The 21,386-nt window shown below is 63.0% G+C and overlaps 3 protein-coding genes across 4 annotated transcripts; 1 reads left to right on the forward strand and 2 right to left on the reverse strand.

Moving 5' to 3' along the window:
* Window positions 1-608: 608 nt before the first annotated feature.
* P3H4 (prolyl 3-hydroxylase family member 4 (inactive)) lies at window positions 609-5,074 on the reverse strand. Its single transcript, XM_075116618.1, has 8 exons — window positions 4,524-5,074; window positions 2,914-3,063; window positions 2,465-2,636; window positions 2,252-2,380; window positions 1,999-2,144; window positions 1,831-1,914; window positions 1,476-1,617; window positions 609-1,393 (listed from the first exon to the last, which is right to left on the reverse strand). Exons 1-8 carry the CDS (start codon window positions 4,992-4,994, stop codon window positions 1,380-1,382), a joined length of 1,308 nt encoding a protein of 435 aa, XP_074972719.1. The 5' UTR covers window positions 4,995-5,074; the 3' UTR covers window positions 609-1,379.
* Window positions 5,075-6,413: 1,339 nt separating this feature from the next.
* Window positions 6,414-13,322, forward strand: FKBP10 (FKBP prolyl isomerase 10). Its single transcript, XM_075116615.1, has 10 exons — window positions 6,414-6,820; window positions 8,403-8,548; window positions 8,874-9,063; window positions 9,374-9,519; window positions 9,631-9,820; window positions 10,144-10,289; window positions 10,603-10,792; window positions 11,191-11,333; window positions 11,492-11,655; window positions 12,003-13,322. Exons 1-10 carry the CDS (start codon window positions 6,609-6,611, stop codon window positions 12,186-12,188), a joined length of 1,713 nt encoding a protein of 570 aa, XP_074972716.1. The 5' UTR covers window positions 6,414-6,608; the 3' UTR covers window positions 12,189-13,322.
* A 1,161-nt stretch (window positions 13,323-14,483) lies between these two features.
* On the reverse strand, window positions 14,484-20,535 carry NT5C3B (5'-nucleotidase, cytosolic IIIB). Of its 2 annotated transcripts, none has more exons than XM_075116617.1 (9): window positions 20,456-20,535; window positions 19,826-19,924; window positions 19,161-19,230; window positions 18,625-18,671; window positions 18,042-18,127; window positions 17,795-17,884; window positions 16,575-16,737; window positions 15,398-15,598; window positions 14,484-15,069 (listed from the first exon to the last, which is right to left on the reverse strand). In XM_075116617.1, the coding sequence occupies exons 2-9, from the start codon at window positions 19,871-19,873 to the stop codon at window positions 14,959-14,961; spliced, it is 816 nt and encodes a 271-aa protein (XP_074972718.1). In that variant the 5' UTR covers window positions 19,874-19,924; window positions 20,456-20,535; the 3' UTR covers window positions 14,484-14,958. The 2 variants fall into 2 exon arrangements, with proteins under 2 accessions (XP_074972718.1, XP_074972717.1); XM_075116616.1 differs by lacking the exon at window positions 20,456-20,535 and adding an exon at window positions 20,262-20,392.
* Between the last annotated feature and the right edge of the window lie 851 nt (window positions 20,536-21,386).

Consider the following 21,386-nt stretch of genomic DNA (forward strand, 5'->3'; position numbering starts at 1 on the left):
CCCCATGCCCAGGGCAGGTGTGGGCTTGTCAGCAGCAACGGCCGCCTCCAAAATGGCCTCCAAAACGGCCTGATGCTGGCAGGCGAGGGGTCGTCCCACCCTGCTACCCGGGATCAGTGTTGGGGGACGCAGGTTGCACCCTCCGGACCAGCAGCAGGACCATGCACCCCACAATGACCGGTGTCAGGGTGACACACTCCCCCCAGAACAACCAGCAGGTGATGCACGTCACACCCCGAACACCCGTATTGGGGTGAGGCACGCTGCCCCCCAGCTCCCCCTGCAGCCCCCCTGCCACCTGGCAGCCACCCCCCCCCCCCCAACAGGCTCTCACACATCCCCATGAGGGTCCCAGTGTTGTCGTGGCCCCCTCAGGGACCACCTGCAGCCCCACAAGAGCCTGGCTGCTCTCATGGCCCCCAAGGTTCCCCAGAGCCACAGGCTGCCCCCAGCCACCTTGGGGAGTCTCCCCCACTTTACGGGGGCATCCAGCCCCCCAAGCCATCCCTCCCCCTCTTCCCACAGCAGAGCCTCTGCCCCCCCAAGCACCCAGCTCCCACAGCAGCAGCACACCCCAGCCCCAGGGAGCCCCGAGGCAGAGGCAGCCATGAAAAGATGGGTCTGGATTTTATTAAAAGTTCAGCACCAGTACATATGAAAAAAAAAAGAAAAGCGACTGTGCAAGTTGGGAAGTATTAAATTAATGGAGCTCAAGGCTACAGAGGGCTGGTGTGGCAAAAATTCAAGGCACACGCAGGGCATGGGTGACGCAGCCTTGCCAGGCTGCAGCCACACGGCGGCACGGGGATGCCGGCACACCAGGAGCCCCCTTGTAGCACCAGGCCATGGGCTCCGAAGGGACCCCAAGCTCTGGGGGTGGGCTGTGAGGCTGGAGGCACCAGGGTAGGAGCCCAGGGGAGCTCCAAGGAGGGGCAGGACTGGCTCTGGCATGCCTGGCTCCAGCAGCACCATGCATTGCTCCCAGAGCAGGGGCAGCCCCCTGAACCCCTTGAGACAACATGGGCGTCAGTCCTGGCGCACCGTCTGCAGCTCCTGGGAAGGAGCCGAGGGACACAGTAAACCCCAGTGCTGCAGGGCACTGCCGCTGGCCAGGGCTCCTGGGGACATCGGGGACAGGGGTGGCCCAGGGCGAGCTCCCGGGCAGGCAGGGAGGTTTGGCGGTGCCGGTGCTCCACTGACAGGAATCAGGCTGCACTCAGGGCAGCAGATGTCCAGACGGCAAAAGCAGCCCTGCCCCAGGGCACCGGGCAGGATCAGCCCTTCCCCGGGAGCCCAAGTTCCTGCGCGGTGTCCCCAGGGTGGTGTAGCAGGGCCACCTCCGTCCAGCTCTGCCGGGGCCAGGTCCCCCTTCACCTGGCTCATCGCAGGGTCTCTGCAAACAAAGAGGGCTCGATGGCACCAGGAGCAGCCGCCCCCTGCCCCACAGCACAGCCCCCAGCCCCTGTGTCAGGAACCTTGGTCGGCTTTGTCCCCCTTGGTCTTGGGCTCCTGCCACCACTCTGCAAAGAAGCCCTCCTCGTAGTCGCCTTCGCCCTCGAACTCGCCGTCAGAGGGCAGGTCCTTCGCCTCAGGCCCCTCGCCACTGTCCACCTCCATCTGCAGCACGGGACGGCAGGAGGAGGCAGCGGGGCTCGGCGGCCCTGTCTGCAGCTCATCCCCGGGCTACAGCCCCTTCTCCAGGGCTGGTTTGGGCGTCGGACCCCCTGCCCGAGGAAGGGCCCTGCCCCGGGGTATCCACGGCACCTACCTGTGCCACCCCAGCAGCCCCAAAAGCACCCAGCTGCACCCCACACCAGGGGCATAATTTACCTCATCGTCAGCCTGCAGGTACTGCCTGGCGAAGTCCAGCATCTTCTTCTGGGCGGCTGTCCGGTTGTGGTAGCGCACGGCTTCCTGGGCACGGGGAGGGAGCAGGGGCTGCGTCAGCCCCTCCGCTGCCAGCAGAGCCATGGGACGGAGGGGCTGGGGGGTCCTCACCGGCCGGGGCTCAAAGTCCTCGTCCTGCAGGCGCCAGCGCTCACGGTGGAAGCGGTAGTAGACCAGGTTCTGCTGCATCACGGCATCGCCCGGGTCGAAAAGCATGTAGCTGGAGACGCTGCGCACCGCATCCCGCACGTCGTTCACTGCAGGGGCAAGCGCCAGGTGATGTGGGGGGTGACACCTCACCCAGGGGTCCACAGCACCCCAGGGTGCCCCAGGGGCACAGACCCCAACTCCCGCCGGCACTCACGCTTGTAGTAGGCAAACTGCAGGTAGTGGTACATGGTGGCCACGAACTTCTCCACAAAGTAGCCGCCCACGTTGGGGGTGAGCTCGGTCTCGCAGTCCACCTTGCACTGCAGCACGCTGACAAAGTGGTCTGGGGAGGCATCAGGCACTGTGCCCCCTCGGCCCCCAGACCCCCGCCACAAGCCTGCCAGCCCCCAGCCCCCTGCCCGGTCACCTGCGATGGCGGGATAGAAGTCCTTGAAGTCCTGCAGCTCGTAGGCACCCTCGCAGCCGGCCAGGCAGTCCTCGTACGCCTTGTAGTACTCGGCCAGCGCCTGCTCCATGTCGGCCGCGCTGCTCCGGAAATCCCCGTTGTTGTACAGCTTCACTGACCGCACGAATATCGGCTGCCGGGGACCAAGTGGGCACTGCTCACCTCCCTGCCGGGCACCGCAGCCCGGCTCTGCCCTTCAGCAGCACTGGCCTGCCCTGCTCTGCCCGACGCAGCTCCATCCCCCGCACAGGCCCTACAGAGATGCTCTTTTGGGGGCAGGAGGTGAGCAACCGGGGCTCAGCGAGGGAGATCCTCTTCTCTTGGGGTTTGGCAGGACCAGGCTTTGGCAGCCAGGCAGGCACCGAGCCCCGGGGAGCCCATCTCCCGCCCCAGCCCCGTTCCCTCCGCACCTCGTAGGGCTGAGCCTCCAGGTCAACCAGGTAGTCATCCACGTCCAGCATTGTCCTGTAATAGTTCAGGTACTTCAAGGTCATCTCGTGCTTGGGGTTCTTCTGCAGGAAGGTGTGGGCAGCGGACACCGCTTTCTCGATCTTATTTGACTGGGGAGGGAGGAAGAGCCGGTGCAGCAGACTGCCATGGGGGCAGCTGGGGCTGACGCTGCAGCTGTAGGGGGCTTGGCACCCAGACGGACCCCGGGGACGCAGGGCAGAAGGCTGGTCCTCAGGAGGGGGCACCCATGGTGCCAGCCCCAAACCCAATCATCTGCTGACAGCGATGGACGGACAGGGTCCAGGAACATGGACAATGCAGGTAAATCCAGCCGATGCATGGCAGCTGCCTGTGCCCAGCCACACCAAGCTCCCCCTCCAGGCCCATGGTGGGAGAGGGGATGGCGCAGCCCCTTGTGGACCCCCACATCCAGCCAGGAGTCATCCACGTGGCATGGGCTTGATCCACGCATCTGCTTTCCTCGGGTGCTGCCGCTGGCCCAGGCGAGCCACCCCCGCTGCTTTATGAGCTCTCAGGTTGCAGCTTCGGGGGGGTGAGATTGGGGGGGGGATGGACAAACTGTCCATGAAATGGGTTTTGGCCAGAGCAAGCAAGAGGAAAAGGCATTAAGGATCCAGGCCAGGCTGTCCCTCGGCGCTGCCAGGTGAGCGGGGCAGCAGCGCTAAGCACTAAAGCAGCATCCGCACCGGCAGCCGGCCAGCGGCGCCGCTCGGGACCCCAACCAGCACCGGTGGCTGGGGAGGGGAGCGTCCCCTGCCAGAGCCGCTCGGGCCAAAGGAGGGTCAACCCGGGCGATCCCATACCAAACCTCCCTCCACGTCTGCACCGTGAGCCCAAGCAAGCGCTTCTCCCTGATGGAGCATCCAGACACATGTCCCACAGCAATCATGGTGGCACCGGGCCAGCTCGGGCCCCTCGGCCAGGGCAGCCCCTGCAACCCCCTCCCCAGGCAACACTCTGCCCAGCCAGGGGGACCTTGGGGGACCAGGGCAACACAAGGCAGAGTGGGGGGACACAACCACAGGGACCCCCAGTCCCAGGTGCACCCCTCACGTCCTGCCTGATGCATCCCAGATGATGCCGACGTGCCACGGCGCAGGGGCAGGATGGAGGCGGCGGGGCGGGGGGGTGCCAGATGGGGAGTGCGGGAAGGGGGATGCAGGATGGGAATGCACATGAGAGCCGGGTGCAGGATGGAGGGGAGCAGGGTTCAGGGGGTGTGGATCAGGGGGTGCAGGCTGCTGGTGTGGGATGGGAGCACAGGACGGCATGCAGGATGGGGGGACACAGGATGGGGGTGTCGAAGAGGAGGCATAGGATGAGGGGCGTGGGATGGGGGTGTAGGATTAGGCACGGGATGGGCCCGATTGGGGGGCAGAGCGCACCGGCACAGGATGGAGGGTGCAAGAGGAGATGCAGACCAGAGCGGTGCAGGACAGAGGTGCAGGACGCCCGCCGCCCCCCAGGCCAGCAAAGCCCCTCACTCCCCACCCCGCCCCCCGAGCCACGTTGCGCGGCATTTGCGCGCCCTCGGGGCGCGGCGCCTCACCTTGAAGAGCGCGTAGTGCAGGTACTGGTAGGGCAGGCGGCGCTGGAAGTCGCGCAGCGTTTGCGCGGGCGGGTAGCGCAGCTGGAAGACGGGCAGGTCGCGCTTGCAGGCGCGCAGGCAGCCGGCGCGGCGCAGCAGCCGCCCGAAGAGCTGCATCTCCCGCTCCCACTCCCACGCCGCGGGGTCCTCCTCCTCGGGGGGCTCCTCGGCGGGGCCCCCCTCGGCGGGCGCGGCGCAGCGGCGGTGGCAGTGCGCCTCGCTGTCGCGCAGCAGGCGGTGGAGGCGCAGGCTGGCCTCCAGCGCCCGGGCGCTCTCCGCCCACTGCGCCCCCGCGTACTGCGCCAGCGCCCGCGCGTAAGCGCGCTGCAGCGGCTCCAGCGCGGCCGCGGGGAACCCACGCACGCTGTACTCCTCGTACTGCGCCGCGCACAGCCCCGCCGCCAGCAGCAGCGCCAGCGCCGCGCCGCCCATGACCCGCCGCCTCCGCGCACTGCCCGCGCAGCGCCGCGCACCGCTCCGCGCAGGGGGCGGGCGGCGGGGAAGGGGCGGTGCGCGGCGGGCGCGCAGGGTCTTAGTGCGGCTCTGCGCGGCTGGCGCAGCGCCCGCGGGGTGCGCTCAGGGGGTGTTCGGGACTGCGCTCCCGATGGGGGGGGACACGCAGCGCTGCGCCCTCCGCGCGGCGGGCTCGGGGCCCCCCACGCTGCGGGGAGTCACGCCCCGCCCCGCGCTCTCGGGGTGCGCCCCACGCTGCGGGCGCCGGCGGATGCGCTGGGAGCTGCACGGCCCCCGGGAGGTGCTCGGCGCTGCACACTGCCGAGCGGGGGGTGCTGCGGGGTGCTGCAGCCCCCCGGGGCGCCCTCGGCGCCACGCCGCGCTGCCCCACGCCGGACCCCCCAGGCCGGCTGTGCCCGGAGCTGCTCTCGCTGCTGGCTGGTGCCGAGCCAGAGGCTGCGCGCCCTGCGCCGTGCCAGACCCAGGCGCGCCAGGCCTCGGCACAGCCCCTCTGGCCCCAGCCCAAGGCCAGTGCTTTGCTGCTAGACGGTGGCGCTGGGGGGTGTCACAGCGCGGGGCAGGAGCCAGGGCACTGCTGAGGTTCCTCCTGCGGGGCAGAGGCCTTCAGCAGAGCCCAGCAGCTCCAGCTCCCAGCGGAGGAGCAGCCGGGGTGGGCACAGGCCGGGGCGCCGTTGCCCCAACGTGCTCGCTTGCCCCAGAGTCGGGCTCGGACCCCACCGTGCCGTGGGGAGAGACCCGAGGCCCTCCGAGCTGCTCCATTGGGCGCCGACGTGGCTGGGCCCCAGTGCGGGGTGCTGGGGGGCTGCGGGGCACCCCGGGGCCCGGCTCCAGGAGGCTCAGAGTGCCTTGCTTGGGGTCTTGCTCTCACCAGTAGTGCTGTGCTCCGGAGCAGCCGGGTTTCACTTTGGGTTTATGGACTGTCATATTTCCCACCCGGGGCTTGCCGAGGGCTCCTGCCACGGTGCCCACCTCTGGCTGACGGGTTTGGGGGAGCAGGGACGTGCGGGCAACACGTACGGGTGCTCCTATTTGCCTATTAGAGGGGTAGCTTCCGTTTTAAATCACCGCTATTCAATAAAAGATCTGTCAGCGGCAGACTGAAGAGCAGTAGATGGTATTAAAACACTTAATTCCTTGCATTTACCACCCCCGAACCGCCCGGGCCCGAGCGGCCGCCGGAGGAGCACTAGGACCCGGGGCCGCCAGGGGACCTCCAGCATCACCAGTTTGCTTCCCAGCAGCTGCCTCCAGCTTTTCCCTCTGCAGAAGAAACGGCCCAGGAAAGGCGGGGGGGAGAAAAAGAGTGTGCGGGGATAAATAAACTCTCCAGCCGTGGGGCGCGGCGGCGGCGCCTCCCCCGCCCGCCCCGCTGCCGCCGGCCGGGGGGTCCCCCGGCGAGGCGGTGGGCGCGGGGCTGCCGGGGGGGGGGCGGCGGGCCGGGGCCGGGGCTCCACGTCTGCAGGGCCGCCCGCCGGGGCGGGGCCGGGGCCGGGGCCGGGCCGGGGCCTCCCCGGGAAGGGGCGGCCGCGTTGCGCCCCCCCAGCCCCGGCCCGGCTGCCGCCGCTCAGCGCCATGTCCCCGGGCAGCCTTCTCCTCCTCCTCCTCCTCCTCCTCCTCCTCAGCATCCTGGGGGCCCCGGGGCTGGGCGACCCCGGCCCCCTGGAAGACGTGGTGATAGACAGATACTATATCCCCCAGATCTGCCTGCGGGAGGTCCAGATGGGGGACTTCATCCGCTACCACTACAATGGGACCTTTAAAGATGGCAAAAAGTTTGACTCCAGGTATAGCCCTCGGCTCCTTCCCCGCTGCATGCGGCCCCGCCGGCCGGGGGGATCCCCGCATGCCTTCCCACCCCCGCCCGTGGGCCGCCTCCCCCCCGCACCGCTGCGGGCCCGCAGGCAGCTGCGTGCGGGGACCAGCCCCGCGCCCCGCGGCGCAGACCCCAAGGAGGGCTTGCGGCGGGTACTGGGGGCCGGGGCGCGGAGCCCGGGGGGGTCCGGTGTGGCCCCCAGCGCGGCCCCCCCCGCCCGCGGCTGCAGCCCCCTCCCCGGGCGAGTGGCCCGCAGGGTACCCGCACCCTCTCAACGCCGGGGTGGCGCGGGGAAGCCCGTCTCGGGCCCGGGCAGGGTTTGGCCCGAGGCACGCCGCACTCAGAACACGCGTTCCCATGTGCCGCACGGGCAGGGAGAATAAGCTTCCAGCTCTTTGAAACGTGGCAGCGGCGAAACCCGCTCATTACCTAAGAGGCTTTACTCTGGCTGGCCTTGCTTTTCCTCCGCCCGTGCACTGATCCTGCTCCGCTCGCGCTGGCTGCGAACCACTGTTTGTGTTGGTGCAGTCCATGATTTGCCCCACCGTGAGAATCGGGCGCGGGGCGAAAGGACAGGAACAACCAGGGCTGTGCTGGGGCTCAGCCCCAGCCCTCTGCCGGAACAAAAACTTTCCAGATGGGTGTTTTTCAGAGCCCTGGAAAGGAAAAGGGTTCTGCTCTGCATAAATGTGTCTTAGCTTTCTTGCGAGCATGAATGGGGGAGAAAGTTACTGAGCTATGCACTGCTGCTGCCTCGAGCCCCGGAGGCAGTGGGAGCCTGGGGATATTTGCTGCTAAAATGATTCCTTGTCCTGACAACGGCAGTGTGCTGCCAGGAGAAAGCATCAGCTGCACATTAAAGGGGATGAAGGATTTCAATTTATCTGAAATGGCCCCAGTTGCTTCATGGAGTATTTTAAGATTTAAAAATAAAAACAAATTTGCCGTTTAAAAATGAGGCCTGGGACGTCTTCTTTCCTCCTTGCTGCATAAAGCTCCAAATGTGCCATATGCAAAATGATTTGGAAGCAGCAGAAGACCCGGGAGCTGCCGGCCTCCAGCCCAGCTCGGTGAGATCTGGGGAGGGTGTCGATGGGTTCTGTCCCAACTGAAAGCATCACCTGCCTCCTTTTCATCCAGAGGGCTGGATCCGCGGTCCCGTGTCCAAGAGCGCTGGGCGAGCAGGGTCAGGCCAGAGCCCTGACCGGTGCCGCAGAAGGCAGCTCTAGCCCGGACAGTGCAGGATTGATCCCATCAGGAGCGATGCCTGTTTGCTGTGGGGGTGAGCTGCGGGCTCTGCCTGCAGCACAGGGACCCGCTGGCTGTGGTGGGTTACCTACACTCCCGGGGAGGGGGCAGCCCCGTCCCCCTGCTCTGCCCCTGTGGCAGGCAGGCACCCGGGAGCCCCACGCCATCCCTCAGCATCCGCAGGGTTCGTGGTTTGGCTCTGGGTCTGCCCCAAGCCCTTGGCACTGGCATTGAGCACCCCCAGCGGCTTTGGGGGCTTCGCCCTTTGCCCTTGTGCCACTGACGGGTCTGTCCCTTCGCCCCAGCTACGACCGAGGGGCCACTGTGGCCGGTGTGGTGGGCGTCGGGCGGCTGATCACCGGCATGGACCGGGGCCTGCAGGGCATGTGCGTGAATGAGCGGCGTCACCTCATTGTGCCCCCCCACCTGGGCTACGGCAGCATCGGCGTGGGTAAGGGGCTGCGGCATGGCTGTGGGACAGAGGGAGCAAACCTCCCGGGGCTGGCATTAGCAGGGACAGAGGTCCGGTGCCCAGCTGGTGCGTGCTGGTGAAGGGTGGCTCTGTCACCAGGGCAAGTGGTGCCTAAGCAGGGCTTCCTGGGACTGAGGGGTCCTGCCCCCCTGGGCTCTGCTGCTTTCCCAGGAGCTGGCATGGGTGGCCAGCAGCCCCCAGCAGCCACGGGCTCGGGAGGGCTTTAGGGGACAGAGCCCTTGGCTTGCCTGGGCTCAGCTCTGCTCCCACCTAAGGCGCTCTGTCCTCCCTGCTGCCCCTTTAGCGGGGCTGATCCCCCCAGATGCCACCTTGTACTTTGATGTCGTCATGCTGGACATCTGGAACAAGAACGACAAGCTGCAGATCACCACCCTTTCCAAACCCGAGCACTGCAACCGTACGGTGGAGAACTCGGACTTTGTGCGGTACCACTACAATGGCACGCTGCTGGATGGCACCCCCTTCGACTCCAGGTATGGGGCACCGGCGCCGGGATGCACCCTCACCTTGGGGTACAGGGCACCGGAGCTCAGGTGCACCCTCTGCCTCGTGGCTGGGGGCGGCGGGGATGGCAGGGACCAGGGGACACTGGCCTGGGCAGGACATGGGGGGCCATGCTGCACCCCAGGGAGAGCAGACTTCCCCCATGCTCTCCCTCCCTGCACCCTGGCAAGGCCAGTGCAGCTCCATGACCCCCAAACCAGCCTCCCGCGCGGCACTGCTCGGGCTGGGGAGGCTGGCGCGGCCCCAGAAATGTCCCCCCACCTCATTCCTCCCCACCAGCTACAGCAAGGACAGCACCTACGACACCTACGTGGGCACTGGCTGGCTGATCAAGGGCATGGACCAGGGGCTGCTGGGCATGTGCGCCGGGGAGAAGCGGAGCATCATCATCCCCCCGTTCCTTGCCTATGGGGAGAAGGGCTATGGTGAGTTGGGCATCGCTCCATCATGACCAGCCCCTTCCCTCCCAGCTCTGCGCCGAGCCCCCTACAGTGCATCAGGACCCTTGCCCAGGCTGACCCGTGTCCCCTCCCCAGGAACCGTGATCCCACCGCAGGCCTCGCTGGTGTTCAGCGTGCTGCTGGTGGACTTCCACAACCCCAAGGACGGCGTCTTCCTCGAGCACCTTGAGGTGCCAGCGTCCTGCAAGCGCAGGGCTGTGACTGGGGACTTTGTCCGCTACCACTACAATGGCACGCTCATGGATGGGACACTCTTCGACTCCAGGTGTGGGGAGGGAAGCAGCTGAGTGGGGAGATCCCCCAACGTCCTCTCCCACCCCACGCTCAGCAGCAAGCTGCAAGGAGAGGCTGGAGAATCAGGGGGGAAGTGGAGGGGAGAGTGGTAATGGGCATGAAATAAGCTAAAAAAGACAATACCTGTTTGCTGCATCCTTAGAAGCAAGGTTTGTCTCCTGGGGGAGCAGGGCAGAGGCTGGGAGAGGGGGTGTGGGTTGGGGTGCAGGGGTGGTTGGGGTGCAGGGGTGGGTGGGGGGGACTGACGGGCCAGGCTTTCCTGCACAACGGCTCTGGGGGCTTCTCTCGCTGCAGCTATTCCCGCAATCATACTTACAACACCTACATCGGGAAGGGCTACATCATCCCTGGCATGGACCAAGGCCTGCAAGGGGTCTGCATGGGAGAGAGGCGGCGGGTGGTCATCCCCCCACACCTGGCCTATGGGGAGAACGGAGCAGGTAAAAGGCAGCCCTGCGGGGTCTGGCATGGCTGCATGGCAGAGCTCCGGGCTGCGGCATCCCCTCCTCCAGCCCTGCGCGCCGCACACCGAGGGTCTGACATCAGGAGAGCGGGGCCAGCTCCTCACCCCAGGGGTCACCTCCATCCCCAGGGGTCTGGGCATTGGGAGGGGGTGTCACAGGAAAGGCTGATGCCAACATGTGCAGAGCCAGGGCTCCTAGGGACGGGCACGCCATGGGGCATGGGAAAAAGCAGAGAAAGGCTTTACCGGCCGACGGCACTCCAGCAGCTCTCCTCGTGCTCCTCTTCCAGGGGACAAAATTCCCGGCTCAGCTGTGCTCGTCTTCGACGTCCACATCATCGACTTCCACAACCCCGCGGACCCGGTGGAGATTGAGACCGTGTACCGGCCCGAGGGCTGCAACATCACCACCCGCAACAGAGACTTCGTCCGCTACCACTACAACTGCTCTTTGCTGGATGGCACCAAGCTCTTCTCCTCGTGCGTGCTTGCTCGCGGGCTGCCCCGAGCACACCTCTCCTTCACAGGGCCAAATCCTGGCAGGCGCTGAGCCGGGCAGGGCCGGGGGCAGGCGGGCACCGGAGCAGCACTGGGAGCATCAGCTCTTTGCAATGGGCAGCACTGGAGCAACGGCTGCACGGCCGTGGGGCAGCAGGGGTTTTGCTGCAGGGTGGAGGGTGTGGGATTTTCAGGCGCAGCAGGATGGATGGTGCAGGGTTTTGGGGTGCGGAGGGTGTGGGTCTCAGGGCACGGCAGGACGGAGGGCACAGGATTTTGGAGCATGGCGGGATGGAGGGCATGGGATTTGGGGGCACGGCAGGACAGCTGACTGGCTGTGGGGGCTTCCTCAGCCACATGGTCTTCTCTGCCTCCTGCAGCCACGACTATGAGAAGCCGCAGGAGGTGACGCTGGGGGCCAACAAAGTGATCGAGGGCCTGAACACCGGCCTCCTCAACATGTGTGCGGGGGAGAGGCGGGTGCTCATCATCCCCCCCCACCTGGGCCACGGGGAGAGCGGAGGTAGGGGAGCGGCGTGCGGCCGCCCGAGCAACGCAGTGGCGGGGTTCTGCCTTGCCAAACCGCTGCTGGGCGCCTTCATGCCCTCGCCCCAGCTGGGGGCTGCTCACTGCGCTTTGCTCGGCTCCCCTGTGGCACAGCAGCCTTCGCTTGCTTTTCAGCCCGGGGGGTGCCAGGCAGTGCCGTGCTCCGCTTCGAGGTGGAGCTGATCTCCATGGAGGAGGGGGTCCCTGAGGGCTACCTCTTCATCTGGCACGGGGAGCCGCCGGCGAGCCTCTACGAGCAAATGGACCTGAACAAGGATGGGGAGATCCCTGCTGACGAGGTGAGTGAGGGCACCGAGAACCACTGGACCGCGGGCTCACGGAGCGTGGGAGGAAACGGGGGCGCAGGGGACCCCACCCTGAGGAGCAGCGCCTGAAGGTCACTGCTGTCCCTGGGCACCGGGGAGCCCAAAGAGCTGCGCAGAGGAAACGCAGCAGCCCAGAGCATCGCTGCTGGGTGCGGGCAGGGCTGTGACCGCGCAGGGACACGGAGGGCAGCCCGTGCTCTTGTCCCTGCCCCGTGCTCACCACCTGGCTACTGCCCTCGGCGCAGGCTGTGGTGCTCCCTGCCGTGCCCGGCGCCGGCTGCGCGGAGCAAAGCGGCATCTCTCTCCTCTCCCCGCTGCAGTTCTCCACCTTCATCAAGACCCAGGTGGCGGAAGGGAAAGGCCGCCTCATGCCCGGCTCCGACCCGGAGAAAGTCATCGCCGACATGTTCAGGAACCAGGACCGCAACCAGGATGGGAAGATCACCTCCGAGGAGCTGAAGCTGAAGTCAGATGAGGACCAGGAGAAGATCCACGAAGAGCTCTGAGGAGTGGACCCCACCCTCCCTCGGAGACAGGACTCAGCCCTACCGGCCACCCCGGGAAGCCACCCTGGGAATCTGCCCCTGCCCCTCCCCAGCCCTGCAGGGGGGCATATTTTGGTTTGGATTTTTTTTTTTACCCTATTATTTGAGGTTTTTTTGATGTGTTCCTCCTGGGCAGGAAAACTCACCAGCCCCCAGCTAATAAACCCAGGCAAGAAGGTGGGAAGCACCCACATTTGTAGGAGCCTCGATACCCCATGGGGATGGCAGGGCCCGCGTTTCCTCGCGCTGCCGTCCCCTCGCACTCCCCGGCTCTGCAGACGAGCAGGACTGAGGATGCCAGGGCCAGACCCTGGAGTCCTGCCCTGCCCTGCTGCCAAACCCCGCTTCGACCCCTGCTCTCAGCTCCCCACGGAAGGGCCGGGCAGCAGCATCCCCTCCCTGAGCCCTTCATCCTTCGTCCTCAGCCAGTGACTGCACGTCCCGCTCCAGCCTCGCCTGCCCGCGCTGCCTCCTCCCCTCCCTTTCTACCACTGCATTTTGTAGTTTAGGGTTGGGGTGGGTTTTTTCTATATACACATATACCATTTTTTAAAGGGGAGGAGCAATAAAAAGAAGCCTTTTGTGCTGGTCTCTGCTGCTGGCCCAGCCTCTGCTCCCCTGCACCATCCTCCCCGCGATGAAAGGCTGGAGGGGGATCAGGTTCCCAGGGCAAAACCCCGATGCCCCACAGCCATCACCATTCCAGAAAGCCTGGGCCCCCCCGAGACAGCTGGGGTGGGACCTGGCAAACCCCTTGTCACCTGGGAGGAGGAAAACAGAAAGCCTCTGCCACCCAGGCCCTCAGGGAGCAGCATCGTCCCCATCTGCATCCTCCCCGTCACAACAGCCCTTAGTGATTGAGGAAAATCAGCCCAATTTTGATGCCTAAATGCAGCTAATTAACTTGGTGCTCTCAGGTTTGCCAGTCGTGACCAGCATGGCTCCATCGCCTCCCACCAGCTCTAAAAGCTTTTGCACAGTGTCTCTTGCAGATGGAGATAAAGGAAATGCAAGAACGGAACAGTGCAAAGGGTCGGAGCAAACCCCGTAAATGATGACTTCTACCGTGCACCAAATAAATAATTTCTACTGGTTTCCAAGGAGTTTGTGTCAGGTTTCTTTGCCATGAAACATCCCTGCGTGTTGGGGCAGCGGCACAGCGTCGAGCCTCGCCTGTCCCTGGGAGCGCGGTGCCCGGTTGGGCAGGAGAGAAACCAAAACTCCACTCCTGGGATCTTCCGGCAAAGACGGACGGTGCTTCAGCGCCAGCGCAGAGCGCGCGGTGACGGCTGGCGGGCTCTGCCAGGGATGGGGTGACCTGGAGCTGGGGAGCGGAGATGCAGGGAGCCCCGGGGAGGGGCGCGGCTGCAGCCACAGCTCCTCGGAGCTGGGTACAAAGCACCTGCGGCCCAGCTTTAGCCCATGTTTTTATTTGGACAAGGAGAATGGAGCCTGCACTTCCAGAAGTCACATTTTCTCATCCGTCACACGGAGGGAAGTGAGGGCTGAACCTGGAAGAGCTCACCAGCCAGAGCTGCCCCCGTCCAAACACGGCAGGGAAGGGGCTGCCAGCCTGCGCTGGGCCACGCTGCAACGAGCAAGAGTCCCCAAAGAGCTGTATCAGAGCTCACCCCGCAGCAGCACAGGCTCCTGCTGCCATCACAGCAGGCAGCAGGATGGGACGGGGAAGCAGCTTCCCATGTAAGAGTCTGAATTTGCCCCATGCTCAATCAGGGCTGGCACAGCTTTACTATTTCAATTCCCAGAGGTTACACAGAAATAGGTGTTTTTCCTACTGCGGCTCTGAGAGCCCTGGACCAGCCCAGAAGTTTAGGATGTGAACACAGCTAAAATATTCCTTAACACCCAAAATGTTGCCATTGGCCTCTCCTCCCCCACCTGCACACATGCACGCAAACGTGCCACTCCAAGCACCCAGCCTGCTGCTGCTGCCGCCCCCCGAATCCCCCCAGCCCGGTCCTCAGCAGACAAACTTACTTCTTACTTTGTGCAGCAGCACCAGATGAGCTCCAGGGGCCTGCAGGAATCACTGGAAAAGCCTTTTTTATTTTACAGCAAGAGCTGTAATGAGCAAGAGGGACAGCAGGGCTGGGGCATGGGGGCCAGGGACCTGCAGGGCTTCTGCGGGGGGCGTGGGGCTGGAGGACGCTATGCCGGGCAGGGCCACGCCAGCCCATCGGCAAGCGGCACCGCCAGAGCTCAGCCGGGCACTTTAAAGCCCACAGAAAACAGGACAAGAGAGAGACTGGTTTTCTCAGACAGGAACACAATAAAACTTAACAGCTTCCATCTAAAACAGGTCTGTCCTCAAGCCACAGCAAACGACCTCCATTTCTGTGCTTGGCTGCCGAAACAAACGCAGGGCATCTCTACCCAAAACATGAAATGGTTTGTTGTGGCCTCAGGCACTGGCTGGTGCGAAGTCTGAGTGGGATGAAGTCCGAGTGGGAAGCAGCAGAGCTGGGCTCAGGTGGGGTAAAGGGCGTGGAGAAGCTTCCTTCATCCCAACTCTCCCACTCCAGGGCTGACCGGAGGGGGTTAGTGAGGTCGGGATGTGCACAAGACACGAGATCCAGGGCAGGGAGCCTGCCCAGCGTCAGGATGGAGTCCAGCAGGTACCAGGAGACCCACTCCAGCTTTGCTGAGGGAAGGACATTCACTGTCCAGGTGTCTTGCTGAGGGGCTGGAGGTGGGACGCTGCCTCCCCTGCTCATTTCTTGGTAAGGATGTACCGGAGAATCCCGTTGACGACATCCAGCGTCTCATCGCTCTCCAGCACAATGTCGTAGGCATCCAGGTACTTCCCCCTCTGCTCTTCCACCTGCAGTGCAGCGCCGGGATGGGGTGGAGAGGAGAGAACCACAGAGAGAGAAGAGGACTGTAAACACCAGCAGCTGAGAACAAAGATGCTGCACCCACAGCGCGTGCATCTCTTGATGCTACCAAAAAGAGGGGTCAATAACCACCCTGACAATGCTCCAGGTGCACCGGGAGCTCAGAGACACTCCCCAGCTCCCTCCGTACACCCCACAGGAGCTTGTATGAAACTCTCACGTCACTCGGGCAGCTGCCTGCCCCCCTGCTGCCCCTCAGGCCTTGCACCTGGGGAAGGCTGACAAGGAAGCGAGACAACTGCTTCTCACACCCACCTTGTCGTTGAGAAAGCCAATCTTGAGGATGTGCTCCACACTGGGAACGCCATCTGCCATCGTCAGATCACCCATGGAGTCCCCCAGCAAGATGATGCTTGTCCTAGTGCTCAGCTGCTGGAAATACTCCGTACCCTGCAGGACGCTGTTGTTCTTGTTGTAGGTGTGGATGAGAGGTCCCTTGAAATGTGTGAGGACTCCCTGTGCAAACAGGACAGAGAAGTTGATCCCGCAGCAATCCCTCCGCTGTGCTGTGGCCTCCGTACCCCTTCTGGAATGGGCAGACAGGGGGGATGCTAAGAGGGCACCAGCTCTCATCTTGGAGACACCCCCGAGGAGTCTGGAAACCCAGCAGGCACAAAACAGCCTTGAGACAGTCCCCAACAGTCCCCTCTTGCAGGGCAGGCTCTTCCCAAAGGTGAGAAAAAACCAAAGGATGGAGGTCCCAGAGGTCAGGGCTCTGCGCTGGAGCTGGTCTGGGGCCACGGAAAGCCACAGTCAGGGGAACCCCAGGGCAGAGCAGGGCCCTTGCAGAAGGCAGGACTCTCACGCTGTCCCATGCTCCCCCGAGGACGGCCTGTCCCAACTCACCACCCGTGGGAACAGAGGGCTTCATTGTAAGAGACGTGCAATTTTCTCATGTGCATTGGGACTTTTCAGGCTTTAGTACCTCAACAAAAGCCTTTCAAGCTGCTTTAAAGGACAGCAGGACTTCAGATCAGGAGACACCTCTGTGGTTAACTCCATCCTCCCCCTGCACCAGGACAGAGCACACAGCGCTGGACACAGACGGCAGCGCACTTCTGCTGCCAAAAAGCAGCTTTGAAAGGCGACAAGTCCCTGAGACTGCGCGTGGGTGGTCGGCTGTTCCTGCACTCTGCCTGCCCACCTTGATCCAACTCCCGGAGAGGGCAGGGGAACCCCCAGTGCTGACGGTGAGGGCTGCTGCGGTGGCAGCAGGTCGCAACCCCTGAAGGCAGAGCAAATGGGGCCGGAGGCCACGACCAGCCTTTAGGGCTCTCCCTTGACTCCAGCTACAGGGATCAAATACTTAGAAATGTTAATAGGCAGCTTTTAACCTAGCAGGGCCTCTGTTAAACGTATCGCAGCCCTCAGTCCCAGTCGAACAACTCTCCTCTCTGCAAGCGCACCACGGATACGTGACACAGGAACTCACATTGTCGTCAAAGTCCATGTAGTTGGACACCACGTTGACATTTGAGTAGAAGACGTTGGCCTGACGGATAATCTCTTCAAGGATGTCACCGACGCCAGCAGAGAAGATGAACAAGGGGATGTTGTACTTATGCAGCTGATCAAATAATTCGTTGAATCCATCCCTAGAACAGAAGCGACCGTTACCACCTCCCAGCGAGGTGCCTGGTGTACTGTGGGCTGGGAGCGCGCTCAGCCCAGCTGCAAGGCTTGTTTTTCTGCCCGGGACTTCCCAAACAGAAACGCATGCCTGAGCTCTGCAAAAAACACGAGCTTTCTGTGGCACTAGCGTTTCTGTGGCGTTCACTGCGTGTGCAAGGGGGTTGCAGACAGCACAACCCCAGACCCCTCCTGGGAGCAGCGAGCAATTTGCCCAGCATCTCCCGAACACATCCAGCTTCTCACCGGGGTCACAAGGCACAGCGTGCCTGCACATGCCCGCGAGAGTGGGCACCGCCAGCCAGCTCAGAAACTGTACGTCGGAGATGTGCAACAGGTTGGACTGGCGCGAGGACGATCAGACAAACTTGCCGCAGTGTCAGTCTGCCAGGACATGGCTTCCGTGGAGGAGGGGAACTTTGGTTCATGGAAACCCAGACAGATGGTACCACCTCCTCCCTGAGACTGGCAGCTCATTCAAACCAAGGCTCCCTGAGCCGGTTTTAGGAACCATCACTGCCGAGGCCAGCCTTAACAGCAAGTTTTAGTGCAACGTTTTTTGCTGTGGGTGCAATCTGATGCTGAGCCAAGGGCCTGAGTAAGGCCCAGCAGCTACAGTGAGCGGAGAAAAAAAATCTCTCCCAGAAGAGGGGAGCCGCGTGCTGCCCCCCTAACCTGCCCTGCAAACAGCCGAGGGCTCTGACGAGCCATTCAGGGAGCGCTGTCCATCATCCGTCCCCTTGGCCGCTCCCTGCCAAGACTCAAGGGATGTGGAAGCGGTTTCTGAGCAGGAGTCAGCCCTGAACAGAGCAGCCTGCAGCCAGGGAGCGAGCTCAGGTTGCGGCTCGTGGCACCGACTTTCAGCTCTTTCATGATTAGAGCTCGGCCCCAGGAAGGAAGGGAGATTTGCATCTGCCACGCTTTGGAGACTGCGCGCAGATCCGGGCGAAAGCAAGAAGACCTGCTTGCACAGTGGCAGGAGAGAAAGGGCTGCAGGCAGCGCACCGAACCCCGAGCCAGTACCTCAGCATCACGTCCGATTCTCTGACTATCTGGGCTATGTCACCCTTCTGGATCTTCTGCTGCGACAGCAGCTCGTGGGCCCTGGTCCACCTAGGGAAAGGCGGCAGAGTGAGCTCCCTGGGCAGTAAGCCTAAGGCAGTCAGAAGCATAACAAGCCAAGCCTAGAGACAGTTCAAGCTGTGTGTCTTGGAGTCCTTGGGGGCAAGAAGTTGCCAGGACAAGGTTAAGCTCACATACAAGCACTCACCACTCCACCATGAGGGGACGTTTCTCTTCCAGGGTCCGTTTGGAATCGATTTCAATGGGGTAGTAGTAGTCCAGCAGATCTTTCAGCTAGAGAGTTGTACAGATGGAAAAAGATCAGAGTGAACATCGCATCTAAAGAGATTGTAAGCATCAAAAAAAGCCGTTCTAAACTCCTCCAAAGCATCACGCTTCCTAATAAAAAACACAACTAAAACTGTTTCACTAAGCAACTTCACCCTGAGCAACCCTGGAGATCTCTGAAGGAAGCGTTAACCCCCCAGCAGCCTGGCTAACTCTTACCTTGCTTCAAATACTGCACATACAGATGCACACAGATACACCCTTCCTACTCTTATCAGACCAAAAACGCCCACAGCTGAGCATACAAATTAAATTTCCCTTTTTAACTTCTCCTTCCACCACAATTGGCTGAAATGCAGCCTGGACATTTGCCCTACTCTCTGTCCTGGCAGCAAGGCACAGCTTGGAGAGCTGTCACATAAGCCAGCACAACCTCCTGATGATGGGCGACAGGGACAAAAACCACAGAGCCAAGAAGCAGCACCTTACAAAAGAGCGCTTACCTTCCTCCTGCCGTCCTCACTGATAACGTGACTGTTATCGAGGATATCTGTAAAGACAATAAAATGCCATTGTTGCAGCCCAGGAACAAAAAAAGGCTTTCCAAAAGGCAGCTATCCTGAACCTCCAAGGCCAGCTCTTCCCCAAAACGAGCCATGTGTGGCCCATCGACCCGAGCACAGGCTCGCCGCGGGGTCTCAACACAGCGGCTCCCACTGTGAGCCTGCAGCACGCACTGATCGTAGGGCATTGCTCAGCTGGGAGACAGCAGCATCAATGCTAGCAAGCTGTGGGATGCAAGTATTAGAGAAGCAGAAGACCAGGAGACAGCTTTTGCAGCGGGCTGCGGGCTGCCTGGGGGCCAGCAGTCACTGCTCCAAGCAGCCAAGGCCTGGAGCTGCACCGAGGGAGAACAAGACAGAGCAGTCGGGCTTGGCAAAGGAGGGAGGCAGAGGATAACAGGAGCCGCAGAGACTGAGAGCGCAAATGTGGAAAACAAACAGAATTAGCAACAGTGAAAACAACGGCTTCAACTCACTGTGTGAAGTGGGGCAGCGTCTGCCGTTGCACCCAAACCTGCTCAGTGTCATGTCGAAGTCAGAAATGACCTGGAAGGCGAGAGATGACCAAATCTGTGCGTGACCCAGCGCACTCTATCCTTGCCATAGCTAGCCAAGGGCGCTGCTGCCTGCAAGGATGCAAATCCAGTGCTGGCGCGTCTCACGTGAGGACGCACGCTCACGCAGGGCACACAGCAATGGTCGTTGAGGCTTCTGCCAGCTGTGAAGCAGATGTCCTCATCTGAGACAGCCAGCACCCCTCCCAGCCCAGCACTCTTATCAGCACCAAAAGGCTTAATCCTGCTGACTTATTGCTGTGGGTGGAGGGGGGTGTTTGGGGATTGCGCATATTTATAGCTTGCATAACGGGGAAGAAAAAGGTCCGTCCAGGGAGAGCCACCAGCCCAGGCTTCAATGGGAGAAACAGCCTGGTCCCCCCCCCTCATCTGGGGCTTCTCCCTCTACACCTGCAAAACGTGTAGAAGGTGCCTCCTCGCCTGCGGGCTGGAGCAGCCAGGCCATGGCTGGGGAGGCTGAGGAAGAGGGGGGGCAGCTGAAGACAAGGACCGAGCGTGAGGGCGATGCATCGCCTGCTCTCAGCTGGGCCAGCCCCGCCACAGCCAGAGCCAAACAGGACCAGTACCTGCAACTTGTTTATCCCCTGCTCCTTCATGGCCCGGATTATCCCCATCACACGCTCCGGCTGCTGTATGCAGACCGTGGCTTTCTCCAGCTCAGGCACCTGTGGGCAGAGCCCCCCGTTCAGTGTCACCCCTGGGATCCCGTGCCGCTCCGGGGGACCCATGCCCCCCAGCCCCCGGTGTGCTCTCCATCCCGGCCGCACTCCGCTTATCCCAGGGCCCTGCTCCCCGGGGACCCCGCGCCCCGGGGACCCCGCTCTGTCGGGGCCAGCCTCTCTCCCCGCTGCTCGGCTCCGCCCCGCCCCGCTCCGCTCCCCACCCCGGGCTCCCGCGACCCGACCCCGCTCCCCAGCCCGGCCCACGCTCCCTGTAACCCCCCGGCCCGGCCCCGGCCCCGGGCCCGGCCCCGGCCCCCCTCCGGCCGGCCCCGGCACCCACCATCGCGGCCGCTCCGCTCCGCTCCGGGCAGGGCCGTGCCGCGCCGGGGCCGCGCAGCCGCGGGGAGGAGCCGGCGCGGGGGCGGGGCCGGGCGGGGCCCGGGTGGTGGTCGGGGGGGCCCGCGGGGGTGGTCGCGGGGGGCCCGCGGGGGTGGTCGCGGGGGGCCCGCGTGGGGGGCCCGGCTGGGGCTGCACCTCCTCCCCACGCCCGAAGCGGCTCCAGAGGGGCCGGACGGTCCCGGCGCTTGCGGTTGTGTTTCCTCTGCAACGCGCTCCGAGCCAGGAAGGTGAAAGAGAAAGGGGAGATAATGATTAAAAAAAAAAAAAAGGGAAAAAGAAAGTACATGGCAAGGGCTGTCTTTGCTGTCATGCCTCCCACAGCATTACCACAAAACTTATTTAACTTAAAAAAACCAACACCGACAGTAACATGAAAAGGTCCAAACCGTTTCCCAAGCTATGCTGAGCCCCTCGCAGAGGTGCTCCGTGGCGCCCATGTTACCTGCAGACGCGGCAGCTGGACTTGATGGTCTCGGAGGTCTCACCCAACCTTCATGATTCTATGATGAAGCAGTCAGCCACAAGTGAAGGCAGTGAGGGGGCAGGACGGGGCTCCCTGTCCTCCTGCTCTCCTCTCCCTGGCCCCAGGCAGCACCATCCACCTCTCCAAACTGGCACAGACCCAGCGGTGGCAGGGGATTTGTGGCTTCATCACCGACATTAGCTAGCTCATGTCTCAGCTTCTTTCTGTGTGAGCTGGGACAAGGGCACTTCAGAAGCAGTCGGTACCTACATTTGGGGAGGTTTGTACCCAGGCTAAATAATACTAAAAGGTTGCAGAGGAATCACAAGGCTGTTTTTGTTCAGAGCAGCCAACAACAGGGCGTAGGTATGGGGTCCAGCGTCATTTGGGCTGTGGTTAAGCAAAGGCTGAGGGTGCCAGTGGAGCTCGGGAGCTGGAAGGACCAGGACCTCATTGCCTGTGCGGGGGCTCACAGCCAGTCCTGGGTCCCCCCCACATCTGTGACCTCATTATGGGGTGTATTCCAGAGCCACCAGACAGACAGGGTTCCAGAGGCGATGTTGGGAGGGCAAGGATGAAGCCCTGTAGTGCCTCAGAGAGAAG

The sequence above is a fragment of the Phalacrocorax aristotelis genome, chromosome 23, assembly GCF_949628215.1.
Source record: "Phalacrocorax aristotelis chromosome 23, bGulAri2.1, whole genome shotgun sequence".
NCBI classification, from domain to species: domain Eukaryota; kingdom Metazoa; phylum Chordata; class Aves; order Suliformes; family Phalacrocoracidae; genus Phalacrocorax; species Phalacrocorax aristotelis.

Bases quoted from the DNA above. Each gene is read 5' to 3' on its own strand.
- P3H4 (XM_075116618.1), bottom strand. From the start codon at position 4,994: ATGGGCGGCGCGGCGCTGGCGCTGCTGCTGGCGGCGGGGCTGTGCGCG. The intron at 2,381-2,464 runs GTGACCGGGCAG...ATGCCTCCCCAG, and splicing joins CTTCTATCCCGCCATCGCAG to ACCACTTTGTCAGCGTGCTG. The intron at 1,915-1,998 runs GTGAGGACCCCC...CCCCGTGCCCAG, and splicing joins AGGACTTTGAGCCCCGGCCG to GAAGCCGTGCGCTACCACAA.
- FKBP10 (XM_075116615.1), top strand. From the start codon at position 6,609: ATGTCCCCGGGCAGCCTTCTCCTCCTCCTCCTCCTCCTCCTCCTCCTC. The intron at 6,821-8,402 runs GTATAGCCCTCG...CCTTCGCCCCAG, and splicing joins GGCAAAAAGTTTGACTCCAG to CTACGACCGAGGGGCCACTG. The intron at 10,793-11,190 runs GTGCGTGCTTGC...TGCCTCCTGCAG, and splicing joins GGCACCAAGCTCTTCTCCTC to CCACGACTATGAGAAGCCGC.
- NT5C3B (XM_075116616.1), bottom strand. The intron at 17,885-18,041 runs GTGAGTGCTTGT...GCCTTTCCCTAG, and splicing joins CGTCCCCTCATGGTGGAGTG to GTGGACCAGGGCCCACGAGC. The intron at 16,738-17,794 runs GTACTGGCTCGG...CTTCTGTTCTAG, and splicing joins GAATCGGACGTGATGCTGAG to GGATGGATTCAACGAATTAT.